This window comes from Cervus canadensis, chromosome 13 (genome assembly GCF_019320065.1).
Source record: "Cervus canadensis isolate Bull #8, Minnesota chromosome 13, ASM1932006v1, whole genome shotgun sequence".
Classification (NCBI taxonomy): Eukaryota; Metazoa; Chordata; class Mammalia; order Artiodactyla; family Cervidae; genus Cervus; species Cervus canadensis.
In genome coordinates, this window is record NC_057398.1 from 23,299,077 (window position 1) to 23,319,141 (window position 20,065).

The 20,065-nt window shown below is 46.6% G+C and overlaps 1 protein-coding gene across 1 annotated transcript in view; it reads left to right on the plus strand.

Moving 5' to 3' along the window:
- Window positions 1–20,065, plus strand: part of TNR (tenascin R) — a 462,914-nt gene that overhangs the window by 386,100 nt on the left and 56,749 nt on the right. Inside the window, exons 7-9 of the mRNA XM_043486081.1 lie at window positions 1,922–2,072; window positions 7,617–7,886; window positions 14,357–14,542. Of these exons, the coding sequence (XP_043342016.1) occupies window positions 1,922–2,072; window positions 7,617–7,886; window positions 14,357–14,542 (607 nt within the window). The remainder of the gene's footprint in view (window positions 1–1,921; window positions 2,073–7,616; window positions 7,887–14,356; window positions 14,543–20,065) is intronic.

Consider the following 20,065-nt stretch of genomic DNA (forward strand, 5'->3'; position numbering starts at 1 on the left):
TTGGGGCTTCTCTTTAGGACACAAGAAAAGCTAAAGCCAATGAGTCTCATAGGCAACCCACAACTTCATTCTGTGCAGGCAGAAGCCCCCAAAGTCGACCTATGTGGTTTCAGCCTCTGAAAGTCAGAGATGTAACACAAAAACACCATGCATGACCTATTCATTGAGAAAAATTTTCTTTAAACATTTTGAGCTGAAAAGGATCTTAAGATTTCTTTCCATTCATCAAGGTTGTATTTTATTTTATTAATCCGCAAATTAACTTTTCTAAGTTGCCAGAGGTGCCTGACTAGTTCTAGTTTTTCTAGGAGTTATTAATGGCACTGATGTTTTCCCTAACTATATCACTCATGAGGGTACACACACACACACACACACACACATACATACAATGTTTAATCACATTCCTTTCCTTTGTCTTCGTCTTTCAATATCAAAGAACATTTTTTCAAATCATTCATCAGACTTAATGACAGATGACGCATTTTTGGCTCATAAGACTATGATTTTACTATTCTTTTTACTTCAAAATTCTTAGAGGCATGGACTGTTGGAACTACAAAAGACTTTCAGATTCACAGAGAATGACCCTTAATTTTACATCTAGTTTGTTTAGTTTATAGAGAATAAGACTCAGTGAACTTACACGATATCAGACAGCTGGTTGGTGGCAGGCTTAAAACAAGAACCTGGTCTCCACTTCTTAGTCCAGGGCTCTGTCCCCTGAACTGGACAGGACATCTCCTTCTCTTGTGGGGATATAGTCATGACATGCCAAGCTAACTACATCTAAGCAGATTTTCTATATATGTAGTTTCTTCATGTTTTATCTGCATTAAAATGGTCAAAGAAGTATGGTGGGCGATTGGGTTCATAACAGAGCAGACAGAATCATGCCACTCTGCTGCTCAGGCAAGACAAAACAATGCCAGGTTTGCCTGTTTTACATCCAATATGTAAATTCCAAATGAGAGAGGGCTAGCCAGGGCATACCTAGGTCAAATATACAGCCACATAGAATAACTGTATGATCTGTAGGTTGAGGCTAGTAGGAGGCACTTGTAACATTGATTTATAAGAGTATGGATATAAAATACATATAGGGCACTCCAGGTGACATGAACAGAGACCGAAGATTATAAGAAAAGGACTGTGCCACAAAAAATAGCCCTCTTGTCACCTCCACTTCTGAGGCACAAAGAGAAAATGTATAAGAATAGGCCAACAGACAGACAAGTGGACAGAGACACTAAACCCTGGACCCAACGTCATGTTGATCTTTTTCACTTCTTCTTTCACCAGTGTGTCTCTTTCTTCTTTCCTTTGTATTATTCTTTGTTCTACCCTTTTCCGCTTCTTTGTACTCCATGGTTGTGTCACTGATTCCTAACTCATCGGGGTAAAAGGGAAACAAGACAATGACAGATTTGCAGCCAGTGTAACACTATGAGAAACTCCAGACACAGCAAAATAATAGCTCCAGCTCATTAAAAAAAAAAAAACTGGGAACGTTTTAGTTTGAAATATGTTGTCATGTACATAAAGATGTTTACACACATACATACACAACTAGACTCTTCTAAATAGCCAAAGGCAGGCTCACCATGATAAATGCCAAAAAAAAATCTGATATATGGTAAGCATCAAACATTTCATTTTTGGCAAAAATGTCTACATCATCTCATGACTAATTTTTATTGGCAAACTCAGTAGAAGCAGGGGAAGCCAAAGAAATGTTCTCGAAAATTGGCATTCTTCTTGAGCCTGCTGGGAGCCATTCCTGGCCCCAGACACTTAGCTGTCAGCCTGGAGGGCAGAGAAGTGGTCCTCATCTTTAACTCAAAATCAGGGTCCCATCCTTTCCCCTCCTCTTGATTTCCTCTTTTGGTTTCTCTGCTTCTCCCTTCCTTCTACCCACCAGAACAATGAAGGAGGGGTGATTGCCCAGCTCCCCAGTGACGTCACATCTTTCAATCAGACGGGACTAAAGCCTGGGGAGGAATACATTGTCAATGTGGTGGCTCTGAAAGAGCAAGCCCGGAGCCCCCCTACCTCGGCCAGCGTCTCCACTGGTAAGTGCCTCTGACCTTTCTCGCTCTGACTACACAAGGTTCATTCAGGAAGAATTGCAGACTCAATCAAGAGAGACAAAGGGGTGGTAGGACTTCTCCCACAGCTGAAATTAATTTTGGTGCCTGGTGATGGAGCTTATTCCACCAGATGCTTAGGTGAACATCTTCCTTATTCTTGCAAACCCAGAAACCCAGGAGAGTATTCTATTAGAAATTCTTTGTTCAGATCTCCAGTGTGTCTGTATTCTGATCTTACTCATTAAGAGACTTCATTTGTAAGCCCCTAATATCTTGAGCTTTGGAACCAGCAAGAGCTAATACACTCTTGCTTATTGTGAGGTGTGCAGAAAGTCCTAAGACCCTTCCCAAACCTCGATCCATTTGACAATGATGAACGATAATACCTTCTTCAAAGAAATGACATGAGGATTAAATCAGATAAAGCACACAAAGTGATTAGCACTGAGTTGATGACAGTGTGTATACATATACTCAGAGAACACCTTTCAGAGTGACAGAGCAGGAGGAAACACATCATTCCAAACCAGTAAGTGTGGGTTGGGTCACTGTTCAAGGTGACAACTTAAGTAGATTATTATTTCATCTGCACAGTTCCTCTCATGCAAGATCATTATATTTCTATGTTTGAGTCATTAACTGTATCACATTTTGCTTTATTGTTTCCTTAGCTAACAAAGGATGTTCAACCTCAAAGCTGTAAATTAACAAATATAATGCGTGTGTGTGCCCTCCACCAAGGGTTTCTCAAAAGTTATAAATAGTTTCTGATATCACTTTTGGTTTTCATTTTATTGATGGAGGAGCTGAGACTCAAAGGTTAAGCAACACTCCCTGTAATAGAGACTGAGTTAGGCGAATATTGGGAGAGCTTTATTTTTTATAAACAGAAACTGACACCTAAGAAAACCAGTCATGAGTCCAGGGCGAAGGCCAGGTTGGCCAGAAAAGGGAACCACAACACTATATAATGAGCCCATGTTTACGGATTAGTGATTCATACTTTGTTAACTGGATCCAAGCTAAATAGCATCAGGTGCTGAGGTTTGTGCTCTGTCAAGAAAATATTGGTTTAAAACTATTGTGGCACCAGATTATGCTTCATTAGAGCCCCAGGGTTCCGTGACAGCTCCTCAAGGCAAGGAGGCAGTAGAGATCCCAGCCTCTTATTACTCCCACTCCCATGTCCCTCCCACCTTCCCACCAAGGCAGTTCCACTTTCATCTCTTTTGTATTTTGTACAATAATTTAAGATGTTCTTCTTTTAAAAAAAGAATATGACCCCCCCTCCTCCCCAAAAGGCTTTAAAACCACTGTACTAATCCAAATATGTTTTAGAAGAAACTCTATAGCCGTAAAGCTAAAAGTGCTCTGTAGGAATCTCTCCAGTGGCCAGAGTTTTTCTCCAGTTCTGCTTCCCAAGGTTATGCTGGACCCTGAAGAGTTGGTTAGGTAATTGTTCATTCTCCTCTTCTGATTTGGAATGTTTCAGGGTCCCTAAATCATTTCTGTGATTTGATACCAAAAAAGTATTAGCAGAGAACAAAAAGCTAAAAGAAGATGGTACCTAAGAGTGCAGAGAAGAACATTACAGATGTAAGACGCTTTTCTTCCAAAATACTGACACACTTAGAAAAGACAGACTCTGCTTTAAGCTTCTACTTACACCACATTTTGACAAAATTGGCAGTATTTATTTTTTAATTTGGAATTTTCTTAAGATTAAAATGAAAAGCTCCTGATCTTGTCATCTGTGGTCAAGCCAGGCCAAAATTTTTTTTCACTTAGGAAAAAATGTCCTAGTTCGTATTTTGGAATTGTGTACAGAATCACAAAGAAATGGAAAGAAAAATATTTATTCCAGTTTACCTTTTGAGGAGGATGTGTGTTTGTTTAAAAATTAGGGCCTAAATTGAAAGCAAGCTGATACCTCCTTGACTGGAATGGGACACGGCTACCCAGTGGCCAACTGAAAGGCCGAATACAAGAGGGGCAGCAGAAAAGATGGTTGGCTCCCAGCCCCGTCTGCTGTTTTTAAGAAACCATTGTTTAATTATTTCCTTCTGCTAAGGTCTGATTCACACCAACCCTCTTGCGAAGCTCTGAGTCCTCGTCAGGCACGCAGGCTGGCTTCTTCCAGTCAGGCCATTTTGAGAATTCAAATTACAAGACCTCCTGCAGCCAGAGGCCTTGGTGCCTCACAGTGACACTCTAATACAAGCAATCATCATGATTAGGATTGGGAGATTTAAAGAGCTGATGGAAAAAGCCTGACATGGTCATTAGAGTTTTTGTAACTTTTTTTTTTTCAAGGAGCTCCAGTTCATTGAAATGCTTCCCTTTCTTATGACTGTTGAGAATCATCTCTTTATATCATTTATTCAGCCCCATGTACTGAGTCTCTACTATGTTTCAGGTATTATGCTTATTCAGCTGCTCGGAGAACATCTCCCCCATCTCATTATTAAATTAAATGAAATTAAAAAGGCCAAGTTATCTAAAACCATGAAATTCAGCGTGCAAGAAAGAAAACATCTGGATGTGTTCTGTTACATCTCATTATTACCCAAATATGAAACACAGTTTTAACTCCAAACCAGGTGGCACCGAAAGCAAAATGGTCTGGTGATTTTTATTTTGGCCAGTGCCAGACCCCAAATCCCAAGCTGTTTAATAGAGAGAAGGACTGGGCTAGCCCCACAAAGAGGGTGGGGTGCCCAGGGAAAGGCCCAACTCAGAAAGACTGAGAGGCTCAAAGTCAGGCTGAGACAGTCCTGAGGGGGACTCTCCATCCTGGAGACAATCAAGATTGTGATCCGGTGAGGATTGTTTAAAAAAAAAATGTATTAGTCAAGACACTCTGGTAATATGGAAGAAAAATGGTCAAAAAGTAGCTGAAGCAAAAGAGAGAATTTACTGGAAGGATACAGAGTGTCTCATGGAACCCCAGGGCCTGAAATGCATCTGAGTCTCACAAAGACTTGAACCAGGAAATGGAAAGTCAAGAATCAAGTTATTCTCTATATCTTTCTAGAAATGCCACATGGTCACTCATTTCTGCTTCTCTCTCTCTCTGTTTGCTCCTAAAATTCTGCACCCAGTTCCAGTGTGTGTGTGTTTGGGGGTGGGGTCCCCCACACCAAGCGATTCTCTGTTTACCAGCTAGGTATCCTACCATTCAACTCAGTTCTGACACCATCTACCATCTGAGAGCATCAGACTCCACAGGTTGAAGGCTCAGTCCTTTAAGACCATCCTCCACTTTAGATGCCAGTCACAAACCCAGGTGTTGTCACCTGTCCTTCTGACTGACCAGCTACAGATTAGAGGTTCTACGACCCCCTCTCTGGGTTTCATCAATTTGCTAGAGCAGCTCACTGAACTTGGGAAACCCATTTTCTCACCAAATTACTGGTTTATCACAAAGGATATTTCAGGACACAAATCAACAGCCATATGAAGAGATACACAGGACAGGCCCTGAACAAAGGAGCTTCCGCCCCCATGGAATTGGGGTCCTGTCATAGCGGCACATGGAAGCATTCTGGTTCCCTAAACTGGGAGCTCTCCGAACCCAGTCTTTTTGGAGTTTTATGGAGGCTTCATTACTTGAGCACAGTTGATGGACTGATCAGATGTCAGAAGTGAGACTGAAAGTTCCAACCCTCTAATCACCTAGTTGGGTCCCTTAACAACAGGCTTCCAACCTCGATTCATTAACATAACAAGAGACAGACAACTTTTTTTACAGAGAGGAAAAGGAAATTTTTTTTTTTAAATGGGGAAAGCTTGATCATGTTTCTTTCTTTTTTTTTTTTTTATTGGCGGATAATTGCTTTATAATGTAGTGCTGGTTTCTGCCAGTTATGGGAATCAGCCATAACTATATATATATATCCCCTCCCTCTTAAGCCTCCTCCCTAGCACCTTTAGGTCATCACAGAGCACCAGCCTGGGTTCCCTGTGTGATACAGCAGCTTCCCACTAGCTATCTGTTTTACACATGGTAGTGTATATATGTCAACGCTACTCTCTCAATTTGTCCCACCCTCTCATCCCCCGCTGTGTCCACAAGTCCATTCAACAAGAGACAACTTTACCACTTTGATCACTTAGAAAATATCAAGGGTTTTAGGAGCTCTGTGCCAAGAAGGGAAGACCAAATATGTATTTACTATAAGTCACATTTTCCCCTTTGCCCTCGTCCCTCCCTCTTCCTCTCTGTCTCCACCTCCCTCCCTTTCCCCTTCTTCTCTCTCTCTCTCTTTCCCTCTCTCTCCCTCCCGGCTCCATCCAGATCAGATGTTTTCTATTTATGTGTGAAGATGGTACAGAATGGCCACACTAGTCCTGGCTCACCAACTAACCAGAGAGCCAGAGCCTGTGGTTCCGGTTCCTAATCCTTGAAGAATATTAATAGTAACATTAATCAGCCCCAGCTAGAAGGGTGTCATCCATAATAAATAAAAACATGGAAGCCGAGTCAGCTCTTTCTAGAAGATAATGAGTAATTAAAACAGGGCATGTTAGCCATGTAGACATGCCATGAGGAATTAAGAACACCATTTTCTACTCTACTCACTAAGCCCTTTCTATTTCCCTTCCACATTCTCTCACCTTGCCCCACCTCCACCATCACTTAATTCGATATGAACAGGACCTTAAGTGGATATCAGAACCATGGATGGTAGGCCCCCTAGGAAATCAACCAGTTTTTTCTAGATAAAGCCATCACACAGTGGTTTCCCCTGGCTGCTCAGTGCCGGGGCCAGGGACACGTGCTGAATATTCAGAAGCCCGGAAGGACTGGGTGTAATGCAGTGCCCTCTGACTCAGGAATATGCAAGAACCAGTGAGGAAAAAATAACCCACAAGAGGCTGTTCCAAGATTGATATCTTTTTTTTTTTTTTTAACAGAAGAGCAAGTTTACCCAGAAGGCATATTTCACATACACAAATATAAATGTCTGTTGGGTTTTTGAGCATCTTAGCAACTGGTTGACTGAGCTGTTGGTATGGCTGAGCAGGGATATCTTTTGGATATTCATGATGCCCTCACTGGCAACCAAGTTGGAAGTCTCAGGTGTTTAGACAGGACTGCTAATTCATAGATCTTTCCTTGGGGCTCAAAGAAGGTGAAGGCTGGACAGCTGGGCACACACAAGAAGCATGGTTCTCTGTCCTTTGTCCCATAAACTCCTGACAGAGCAGAGCTGGCCCTCTCAAGCCAGTAAGTGCCCTTCCTCCATCCAAACTGGGAAGTGTCAGCCCTGAAAAAAGTCACAGCCTCAGGGGACCTGAGATCCAGTGTCCATTCACCCATTGTCAAACCATATGTCCACAGGAAAGAGATTCCATCTCACTGTCTCATTATCCCTATCTGTAAAATGGGATAACAATACCCATCCTCTCTCTAACAGACCAGGCTAATGTAAGGAGGAAAGGAAAGGAAAGAGCTTCCTAAAGTCAAAGGCTCATTTCTCAAACTTTTTTTTTTTTTTTTCCTGCTGGCTCTTCCTCATTTAGTCATTGATGGGCCCACTCAGATCCTAGTTCGAGATGTCTCCGACACCGTGGCCTTCGTGGAGTGGACCCCACCTCGAGCCAAAGTCGATTTCATTCTCCTGAAGTATGGCCTGGTGGGCGGGGAAGGCGGGAAAACCACCTTCCGGCTGCAGCCTCCCCTGAGCCAGTACTCGGTACAGGCCCTGCGGCCGGGCTCCCGATACGAGGTGTGGGTCAGCGCGGTCCGCGGAGCCAACGAGAGCGGGGCCTCCACCACCCAGTTCACAACAGGTGAGGCTGCGAGTCGGGGCAGAGCCGGAGGAGGGGCGAGGGCGCTGCGCCAGCGGGTACCATCGCGACAGGAGGGGCATCCAGGGAGAGAGAGGATGTGTGCATGGGCATCCACGTATATCACGTGCACTGCAAGGGGGAAGCCAGAGGTTTCCGGACGTCCCGGTGAGGTTCCATCACAGGGCGGAGGAGCGCCGGTCACCCGTGGATGGGAGAGCTGGGTTCCTGTCTTGCTTCTGCTACCAGCCAGGTCTGTGACCTGACATAACTCTTCCCCTGGGGTCTCACATCTCTCCTTTGTAAAATGAAACGTTTGTCCTGACATCACTGACACATCCCCATTGCTAACCCAAAGGGCAATTTTGTGAGAGTTCAGTGACCCCTCCTGGTGACACTTTATTGCTCTTTGCCGGCAATAGTGGTAATGATTCCATAGATCCACAGTGACTACCCCAGCACTGTGGTGCTGCTTAGAGCTGTGCAAAGCCCATCCGTGTCGAAGCAGACCTTCTGCCTGAGACTGTTTTACATCCTTGTGAGCGCTTGCAAGAGGGCCAACATACATCTGACTCCCACAGACCGCAGGCTGAATGAAGCCCATGTCAATGCCTCCTGCCCAGCTGGATGACCGGCCACTCACTTCCCAAGCCTGTCAGGACTTTTAAAGAGACTTGGGAAAGGGCAGACCTCACGACTTGCTCCCTGGCTCTCCTGGAGCCCATCCAGTCGGCCAACTAATGGACAAGTAGGTCAGGCACATGCAGACGCAGGCCCGCCAGCGCTCTTCCCAGGTCAGCAGGGGCTGAGATCCAAGAGTGAGTCTCTATCTAATCCAGACTCCGTGTCTCGGCCTATCTGCCCTCGGGAGGTCACAGGTCAAGGAATGTCTCTGCCAGCTCCCAAGGTGGCACAGCAATCGAAGGGAACTGCAGGCATCTGTAAGATCTAAGAACCAGCATCTTCCGATAGAATGAAGTAGGAGAATCCCTAATTCAAGCATCCCACATTAAGTGGTGGCCTAAGAGCCTGTTACAGGATGGGGCAAGTCAGCCAAAGGGCTTCAGGGGAGGCTCAGTAAACAGCACCATTACCCTCCACCTGTGTTTAAAATCAGCTGATAAATACAGCAAAGAGTAAGATAGATGGAGGCCAAAATACCCCCTAGATTGGAACAGGTAGCTTAGTGTTAGAGTCGAATGGGCTTGCCAACTGACGGCCTCTGTGAGTCTGGGCAAGACCCCCATGTGGTAGAAGTTGGGGGCTGCTGAGGTTAGGGCACAGAGGAACAAGCAGAGGCTGATCCCCATGGGCAGAGGGCTCCCTAGAGAGGGGAACCAGAAGGGTCGTGCCCAGTCTCACTACAAAACTCACCATTGAGGGGAGTCCATCTTCCCCGTAGAGGAAAAAGGCTTGGAATCTCATAACAGCTTTCCCTCTACCCCAAAGGAAACACTGGGTTAGGGAGAAGATTTCCCTATTGAAGAGACCAAGTGTGGACGCTGAGGAAACGGAGAAGACAGTTGATTCTGAAAGATACCCTCTCAGGCTTTCTCTCCTGCCCCTGTGCTGGATTCCACCCCAGCCAGGGGTCCCCGGTCCAGTTTTTTACTGAACACATGTTGGGCTCCTCAGTGACTGTATTTTTAAAATAAAGGAACTACATTCTGCCTGTTTCTCTTGCCTTCTTTTCCCTCACTCAGCCAAAGCTGCTCAGAGCCTCACACAAGGTCCCTTCCTGGTGAATTCAAGGTCAATCCTGCCCACCCCCAACCTTTGCACCCCCACAGCAAGGCCTGCTCAGGTGGTGGGACCTCCAGAGAGCCACAAGTCCTGCATTCTTTTTCAATTTCAAGATAGTTTTTGTGTGAAAAGTGGTTTCTTTGTGGCTGTGCTCAGATAAGGAGTTTGAAGAGGCTGAAAAGGAGACAAGAGCTTTCAGGCGGAAGCACGAAAAGGGAATTCTTGATGTTTAGGTTGACGAGATGGAAACAGGACTGGCTGGTGGCCCAGGAAAATTTCAATCAAGACAATTACATTCTGCCTCCTAGAAGCCCCCACCCCCCAACCATGAGTTTCCGTTCTTGGCGTGATTCTCTGTTTCTGGTTGCTTGGAGGATGGGCAGCTGTTAGGTGCCTGCTTTCTGCACGCAGCAGCAGCCTATACCTGCAACCTGCCCTGCTCTGCTCGAGGGGGTGGAGGGTGAGGGGGCCATGGGGGCGGGGAGCTGTGGACAGATTTGCTCACCAGCTCTCAAGGCCAGGAGTTGGCAGGTGCTGTGTTGAATGATGAGAAGGTGCCCGGACCCTCACAGCAGGGCCCTCAGTCATTTTAGAACTCCGCTTAAATTCAAATTAGCCAAAGTGCTTTTCCAGGTGATGGCTTCGACACTAGGAGCGCACTAATTGCACAGGCAATTAAAACAGAGATTTGCTTTCCGAGTGGTGAGCAGGGTATCTGGTTGGGTCTTAGAGCCGCTCGGAAAAAGGAAGGCATTGATGGAAGCCCAGCAAAGCCAGTAGTTAGAGAGAAGGGGTCCAGGGAGACCTGGAGGCCAGTCTCATGAACTTCCCCACTCTCCGTACATAGCTCTGGTTGCAGCTGCCCTCATAGGAGAAGTCCTAGGACTCTCCTGGTGAATTTTTTTTTTTTGATGTGAACCATTTTAAAGTTTTTATCGAATTCCCAGATGGCTCAGCAGATAAAGGATCTGCCTGCAACACAAGAGACACAGATTTGATCCCTGGGTCAGGAAGGTCCCCCTGGAGAAGGAAATGGCAACCCACCCCAGTATTCTTGCCTGGGAAACCCCATGGAAAGAGGAGGCTGGTGGGCTACAGTCCAAAGGGTCTCAAAGAGTCAGACAGGACTAAGTAAAAAGGCATGTTAAAATATTGCTTCTGTTTTATGTTTTGGCCACAAGACATGTACTTAGCTTCCAGATCAGGGATCGAACCCCACACCCCCTGTATTGGAAGGGGAAATCTTAACCACTGGACCACCAAGGAAACTCCTTTTATGGTGGATTTCTTCCTCACAGCCCTCAGATTCTCTCTCACAGCCCTCAGAAGGGAGCCAACACCTTGATCTCAGACTTCCAGTTTGTGAGACAATATGTTTCTGTTGTGTAAGCCCAACCAGTCTGTGGCCCTTGGTTGCAGCAGTCCTGGAAACTCATTCAAAGGCCCCACAACAGTTGGAGCTCCCACCTGCTGGGCAGGGAGTATGCTCTGGGATTCCCCAGGAAATGCCTCCGCAAGTTCAACCCTGATGGTGCTTGTCAGTCAGCCAGGACCAGCCGCCCCCAGTCACAGCTGCAGTTCTTCCTGCACCCCCTCGCCCCGAGCATCCTCACAGTCCCCAGCCAGAATATTTAACAAGACTTTCTCAATGGTTTTGAAGGAGCAGACAAGACAGAGAGTGGACAGTATTTGTTTCACCTGTGTTTAAAGAACACCTAGAGGTGCCAAGCACTGGCCTCGGCAGTAAGGCTGCAGAATAAACAAGATAGGCAAGATCCCAGTTCATGTGAGTTATATTCCAGTGAGGGGAACTGGACAAGGGAAAAAAAAAGGAACATAAGAATATATGGGATCGTCTCAATTATGAGAACCATGCTAAAAAATGAAATTAATGATACAGAGGGCGTAGTCAGAAGGCAATGACAACCCACTCCAGGGCTGTTGCCTGGAAAATTCCATGAACGGAGGAGCCTGGTAGGCTGCAGTCCATGGGGTCGCAAAGAGTCAGACACAACTGAGCGACTTCACTTTCATGCATTGGAGAAGGAAATGGCAACCCACTCCAGTGGTCTTGCCTGGAGAATCCCAGGGCGGGGGAGCCTGGTGGGCTGCCTTCTACGGGGTCACACAGAGTCAGACACGACTGAAGCGACTTAGCAGCAGCAGCAGTCAGAAAGGTCTCTCTGAGGGGCTGAGGTTTGAATCAAGACCTAAGTGACCTCATGGGGGGCTTCCCAGGTGGCTCAGTGGTAAAGAATCTGCCTGACAATGCAGGAGCTGCAAAAGACTCGGGTTTGATCCCCTGGAGAAGGAAATGGCAACCCACTCCAGTATTCTTGCCTGGGAAATCCCATAGAGGAGCCTGGTGGGCTACAGTCCATGGAGTCGCCAAAGAGTCAGACGAAACTTAATGACTAAACACCAATAGCAAAGTGACCTCAGCCATGTGAGGGTCTGGGAAGAGCATTCTCAACAAAAGAAGCAGTCAGCGCAGAGCCCAGAGGTGAGAATAAGCTGGAATGAGTCAGGAGGAGGAAAAAGGCAGTCCAGCCGGAGCACAGTGAATAAGGGAAGAACGCTCCAAGGTGCCACCTGAGAAGCAGGCAGGGCCAGACCACGCCGAGCCCATGGGCCACCATGCAGTTCAGTTCAGTCACTCAGTCGTGTCCAACTCTTTGCGACCCCGGGGACTGCCGCATGCCAGGCTTCCCTGTCCGTCACCAACTAATGGTGGGCCACCATTAGGAGCTTGTAATAGGAAGCAATGGAAAATTTTCAGCCAAAGTACTTGCTCTAATTTATGTTTCAAGATGAGAGTCCACAGTCCCAGCCCCTCCCCAGGGCCTCTACTGGGCATCTGATTTTGCCTTGCACCTGGTTTGCTGGTGTGTTGCAGAGACCAGCCCAGCTCCCACTTGCCAGGGAGCCCTTCAGCTGGCCCTCCTGGAGGTCAGGCTCCAAGACCTAGGGGGAGCAAACCGTTTCACTCCACCCTAGTCCTACAACACCCCCTTCTCCAGTCCTCATTCCCAGGATTGATCTCTTTGGGGATCACTGACATTGGAAATGTCCAGTCCCTTCAGAAGAAACACTGCTGCCTATCCACAGGGCATAGACCCTGCCCCAAAACGCAGAAAACAAAACCATAGTTTACCATTTCCAAAAAACTATAGTCTACCATTTCCAAAGTCTTTAGTTGTGAAGAGCAGTAGGTAAATAAGAGACTCAACCTGAACCCTAAGTGAATTTCTTTTGCTCCAGTTCGTTTCAGCCCACACCCCCAAGCCCCACCCAGTCCTCTGCTAGCCTCTCTTCCCCCACACCCCCCGCCCCCGCCAGAAAGATTGAGGGATGTGAGATTTAGGAACCTGCAGCCCAGAGCATTCCTCCCACATGCCCCTCTACTCAAGCTCCTCTCTCCTTACAATTGCTGGAGAAATTACACACACAGCACGTGCAGAATGCATGGTTTCCCGCATGCTAAACCCACACTGAGTAAGGAAACATTTCTCAGAAAAATAAGCTGCAGAGGCATAAATCTGCTAAGAGATTCACCCAATTTACATCCCTAAACTGAACACTTCTCACTCTGCAGCAGCTGCGCTCAGACTGATTCACAACGTCCCGTCTTCCAAAAGAACAATCGGTGGAGACTTGCCTGGCATTTACAAAGTAAAACAGTCCACTTGAGGTGTTCCCAGAACAAATGGCTGGTCCACTCCAAAGTTAAATTCAAGTCTCAAAGTCAAGACCTAGTTAGAACTTTTTAAGTGGCAGTTTGTCAAGACAACACCTTCTTCTTACCCTTCTTACCCTGTAAATTGTTTTATGTTGTTTCTGCCCAAATAAGCCTGCCAGAATGACCAGTCCTGGGAGAGAGAACAAGCCCCCCAGAGTTGAGGGAGAGACCCCAATGCCAGAGGTCTTTTCATTACTGTGGAGTTCTCGGAACTCCAGGGAGCAGGCATGGGGGTGCCAGGTTGTCAGAACTCAGGGAGAATTGTGGAAGCACCAGTAAGTCAGCCCAGGGCTTGGACACCTAATTTTGTACCAGTCCCCAAACTGCACACTTCCACATGCATTGTCTCATCTTTACAACTAGCAAAGCAGTATTGTTGGCCCATCTTACAGATGTGACCATCAAGGCCCAGCCTTTGATCCCATTACATTAAGAATTAGAAGTGAGATCAAACTGAGACCTGACTCCAAAGGTGACTGATTTCCACTACATCACATACCCTCTCTCTGTGCAAACCTTTCAGCATGTCTATGCAAGTAAATCCAAGGGAAGACATCTTATACTTCAGTCTTGCAACCAATCCTCTGTTTTGTTGCTTGGTGATCAAATTTGAAATTACACTCTTTCATCTCAATCACTTGGATGCCATCTCTGATTTCATCCTTCCAGGAATTCCCTTAGTCTCAGGCTTATGATACTAACTAGTTCATTTTTCAATTTCTAGAACACCAGTAGAACAAACTCCTGAATGAGAATGGGGGACGTGTAAAGTGTATTTATGTCTAACTATCAAATAAAACTCTCCAGCCTGCCCATGGAATCTATCATGGCCAATCTGGCAGACCAAAAGCTAAGGGGCAACGCCTGGGGTTCACTCAAACAAAAGGCAGAGGGTGAGATGTGGGCTGTCACCCCAGAGCCTGTTCAAGTTCAAGATGCACGGCAAATGCCCATTATCCTGTGTGATGTTGGTGATGTCTTTTTTTTTAAGAGATTGATGCCCCCAAGAACCTGCGGGTTGGTTCCCGCACAGCCACCAGCCTTGACCTCGAGTGGGACAACAGTGAGGCAGAGGTTCAGGAGTACAGGGTTGAGTACAGCACCTTGGCAGGCGAGCAGTACCATGAGCTGCTGGTCCCCAAAAGCATCGGACCAACCAGCAGAGCCACGCTCACCGGTGAGTAAGCCCTGGCTCCTGGGGGCACGGCGGCTCCTGAGCTCCTCCCAGCCCTCTCCCCAGCCCTGCAAGCCCACATCCACCCATTGCCAAATCCCTCTGATATAATCCACCGAGTACCTAGGGCATGTATCTACTGTTCTCCTTGCACTGCCATCCCCTGGTCTAAGCTACTGTCACATCTTGTCTCCACCACTGCAATAACCCCCCATTCTCTCCTGGCCCCTCCATTGTCCTCTTCACTCCACCAGTGATCTTTTCAAAGTACATTTCCCATCCTATTGTGCATCCATTTCAAGGACTTCAATTGCTTTCGTGATAAACTCCAAACCCTCCCATGGCCTTGGTTTCCCTACCATCTTTTCCAGTCTCCTCCATCTCCCATATCTCCTGGTGTTCCTGGTGTTCCAGGCCCACAGGCCTACTTTTTTTAGCTCCTCAAACACCCTCCTGCCCCAGGGCTTGGCACATGCCATTCCCTCTGCTTATCAGGCTCTCTCCCCCCACAACTCTCTTCACCTCATGATGGCAGCTTCCCTTCTTGCTCTCAGGTCACCTGTCACTTCTCTGGAACCCTGGCTGGTTCCCAGGTGAGATCAGGTCATCCTGCTTGCTGGTGACCCCTCACCTCACAGCACTTCTCAAGTTATCCTTGTGCGCTTGTGGGTATGATTATTGAGTTGTTAATCTCCACCTTAGACTGAAACTCTGTGAAAGGGGGATCATGTCTGGTTTTGATCACCATGATTCCCCAGCATCTAGCACAACATCTAGCACTTACTAGGTCCTGGATAAGTGGTGAATAAGTGGATAAATGCCTGCATGAATGAATGAGAGCAACTGCACACAGGCTACAAGAAGCCAGTGATAAGTTGATAATTTAAGAGCCTGGTCATGCCTTCTGCACCCTGTAAAGAGTGTGAGTGAGGAGTTGTTGAAAGGTCTCAAGTAGGTGATGCAATGCAGATTCATCCAGCTACAGTGGAGAACAGACAGGAGGAGGGCAAGGTCAGAGGCAGACAGTGGTCAGGAGGCTGTTTGGAGCCAAAGGGAGAGATAATGATGGTGTGAACTAACACGATGCCCCAGGTCACCATAATGCTTGGCTGGGGAGCATTCCGTGTCCCCATGGGGATGTGGAGCTCAACTAGTGCTCTTCCTGGGCCTTAGACACACCCATCCAGGAAAACCTACCTGCTAGGCTTTGCTGAAAGGTAGATGGCTGGAAATGGGGGCACAGTTTTTAGATGGAGAGTGTGCAAACCAGCCATGGACCAGAGGCGGGTAGTGTGCTCACAGAGACTGTTTATCCTGTGTGTTGGCTTCTCGCAAAAGCATTTGTCATCTCAGTAGACAAGGGATCCACAGCAAAGGGTGCGGAGAGTAAACAAGGGCAGGATAATCAAAGCTGTTTTCCTCCTGAACTGAAATCCCAGACCGCCTTGCCAAATGAGGCTAGTTAAAGTAAATATAATAAATGCTTTTTCCAGACAGACTCACTTCTGAAAACACAGCAAGGAGATGGAAAGATATGCTGACCAAGCAGGTTAATGGGGGTGAATTAAACATAGCAGGAACAGACCAGCTGGCGTAGGGCCTTTCCAGAGAGCTGGAGACATTCACAAAAATTAAGCTAAACAAAAAAACCTGCAATGATACAAGAGGGAACTGGTTCTAGGCACAGTGTATCCCTGCCCAGAGCCGCAGGCTGCTTTGGCAATTAGCAGTTTTACAAAGATGATGGCTTGATGTTCGGATGGAGGATACACTATAAAATCATGGGATATAGAGAAGAACTCACTCATATCCTAGTTATTATTTCCCATTACCGGAAACAAAGAAGATTCTACATTCATTGGTCATCTGTTATTCCAGGCACCTTCACATAGTTTTAGCTTATTTCATCTTCACAACAACAAGACTCATGAGGGACATGAGAACGAAAATATCGCCTGCCGTATCAGTCAACTAAGGTGCCACAGCCATCAGCCATCACATTACAGCCACCCCAGTCATTGCCCCCATTTTACAGATAAGGAAACTGAGGCAGGGAGTTTGGAAACTTGCCCGTGTTCCCAAAACTAGCAAGGGAACCATGAAAGGCAGTTGTGAAGCCTAGTCAAAAGCTCCCATCCATTTTCATGGCTGCTCTTACTAAAGAAGCAAGAGTGAAGGAAGGGTCAAAATTTAAATGTTGCAGACTTCCAAGGAATGGGAAGATTATTATCAAGGAGTGAGCACAGAGATGTTGGCTTTTTATTTGAGTTGGGCTTATGAAATAAAATTATAAATATATATTACATATAATTATCCCAGGGAGCTCACTGCTGGGAAGATTTATAAAAGCAAATAGCCTTATGTGATTTAAAAAGGGATTATAGGCATGTAAGGAAATCAAGTATGTCTGTACTTGCTGAGATGCCGATTACAAGGATCACTGGCGCTCTTACTGTGGTGTCTGGGGAAAGAGGAGGAAGGAAGGACCCTGCTGGAGGCAAGGCCAAAAGAGGGAGAAGTTTGATCCCAGCTCTTAATAGTTGTGTTTTCTCCCTCACTGTCCTACCTGGATGCTAAAAATGAGAGTTTTTCAGCTCCTAAGACTTGTTTTGGGATTTTGTTGTTGTTGTTGTTGTTCAGTTTGTTTGTTTTTGGTTCCCAGCAAGTTATTTGCTTGTATATATAAAACAGGACTCTGAACTCAGTGGGAAGGACAATTCCAGGCTCATCTGAAGCAATTCCTCCCTGGCCAGAAAGTGCAGGACTAGAAATTTCAGCTCTGCCCATCCCCACCCTCCCTATCCCTTAGCCAAAAATAACTGCAACCCTAACAGAAGGTACCATCTCTCCTGCCCCATTTTATTTGAGTGCTCAGTTCCTTGGGACACGTTAAGAGCTGAGACTCTAATCTCTCTGTGTGTGTTAGTCACACAGTCATATCCAACTCTTTGCAACCCCATGGATTGTAGCCCACCAGGCTCCTCTGTCCATGGGATTCTCCAGCCAAGAATACTGGAGTGGATAGCCATTCCCTTCTCCAGGGGATCTTCCCAACCCAGGGATCGAACCCAGGTCTCCTACATTACAGGCAGATTCTTTACCATCTAAGCCACCAGGGAAGTCCTAAGACTCTATATCTAGGCTCAACTACATCCTATGTGGTTTGAAGCCATTGACATGACCTTTCTAAGCCTCTGTTTCATCATATGTAAAAGAGGAATGTTGCCACCTGCCTCATAGCATTTGATGGGGCTTTAATGAGATCATGAACTTAATGAGTTTAAGGCCGTTCTTCTAATATAGCAAAGTACTCAATACTCAGATGATGACAATGATGATGATGAATAAGGAGGCAGAGGAGGAGGTCTAGAGCTAAGAGATGGTTTGGAATGACACCCTGTATAAGTAAGGCACAGAGCAGATTCCCAGCTTCTCAAAGTGGGGTGTGTGGGGGGGACCTGTGGCTATGGCATCACCTTGGGAGGTGTCAGAGTCCTCTCCACCTAGATCCACAGAATCAGAGTCTGCATTTTAAAAGCTCCTTGGGGATCTGTGTGCACATTAATGGGCAAGAAGCACCAGTTTGAGCATGGCTTCTTCTTTTTAAGATTACCAAGTTTTCATCACTGCCTTTTTATTTATTAATTTTTATTGGAGTATAATTGCTTTACAATGTTGTGTTAGTTTCTACTGTATAGCAAAGTAAACCAGCTTTATGGAAAGGAATGGATAAAGAATATGTGGTGCATATAAAAATGGAATATTACTCAGCCATAAAAAGGAATACCTAGAGTGTGGGTTTTTAAATCGCCCACTCAGGCTTGAGACCAACTCCATTGATGTGTGTCTGGCAAATTGCTTCAATTTCTGTTTCTGCTTCCTGGCCCAAAGAACATCAGGTCTACCTCACAGGTTGTTTTGAGGATTCAATGAAATCGTATTTATTTATGTATCTGAGCATTGGTACATAATAAACATTCAGCAGCTATTTAGCCTTCTATCATTTTTAATCCCGACAAAGCTCAGCCTGGGTCCCTTGCAACCTGGCCTCTCCCAAGCACAAGTTCACACGCCCTTTATTCTCAGAGTTAGGTGACTCCAAATCCCTCAAGTTCTATGGCATCTGTACTGGATACTCTTTGCAGAAGCCCTTATCTCTGCAGCCACCACCTAACCCTTTACTGTGGAACATAGGCCTTCCTGACTCCGGGGCTCAGTCACACAGAGAGCTCACAGCACCTCCCCACCCCACCTCCCCCATCATATACCTCCCCCTTTGCAATGCAGAGGCCAGGCTGGGGCACAGAATACCAAACCTTTCTTCTTTCTAGGCAATACCCAGCAACTTCCCTCTGGAGTAAGAATTTGTTTCTCAACAACAGACTCCATGTCTACAATGATTTTTCTCTCTGCCATGGTAGCTTCTGTGTCTTTAACGATGTCTTTTTCTGTAGGATCAGCCTCTCAGCCTGGGGGGCTTCCCAGTGATTAAAAAATCCCGCCTGCCAATGCAGGAGACATAAGAAATAGGGGTTCAATCCCTGGGTTGGGAAGATCCCCTAGAGGAGGGCATGGCAACCCACTCTAGTATTCTTGCCTAGAGAATCCCATGGACAGAGAAGCCTGGCAGGCTACAGTCCATGGGGTCGAACACAACTGAAGCTATGTCTGCTAGGCCTGTGTTCCATACCTTGAGTCCCAAAGGGGTCCCTGAGTGTTATATACCTTTACAGACTCACCACTCCCTGACTTCCCTCTAGGTTATTGGCAGCATGTAGCAGGGACTAGCACCACCACTGTTTTCTGAATAGCAGTGACAAACCATAAACTATACAGAAAACTCCTAGAGGAAGGAGAGTGGGAGGAAGTGGGGGTAGGGGAAGGAAGGAGATCCTCATTCTTAGACTGGACTTTGGTTAAAAAAACAACAACAATAAAACCCTGCCTGAGATTGATGCAGATTATAAACACTGCTCTGGCCTGTGTCTGAGGGGACTCTACCACCCTGCCCTCTGAAGAGCCTGTGGCTGCAGTGTTCTGTGAACAGGGGCAGGGGGTGTCTTCAGCCATGAAGTGTCTTGCCTGGTCCCCCCTCAGGAAGAGGAGCCCACACTTGAGGACCCCTGTGGTCAGGAGAAGGGCAAAAGGAGCTGGCCTGTAGGGCTATGTGAGCCCTGGGCTGTAACCCAGCTCCGGGGCCCTGGCTATCACCTTGTCTCCATGGGGCAGCCCCTGAACACCTCTTGATGACACCTCCTCACCAGCTGCCTCTGCTGGTGGCGACCACCTGGATCTCCAGTCCACAAGCTGCTAATCAGAAAAATCATTCACAGGGTTAGGAAACCCAGGGGCTTGGAGATTCCTACAGACCTCGTGGTGTAACACGGGACCGCAAGAAAACAAAGACCTGCAGCCAGCCACACACGACACACACACACACACACACACACACACACAAGTGCAAGGCCAATGTCTACAAGCATGCCCCAGTCAGGCCCTGCGAGTTGCCGCCCTCCAGGCTTCTGG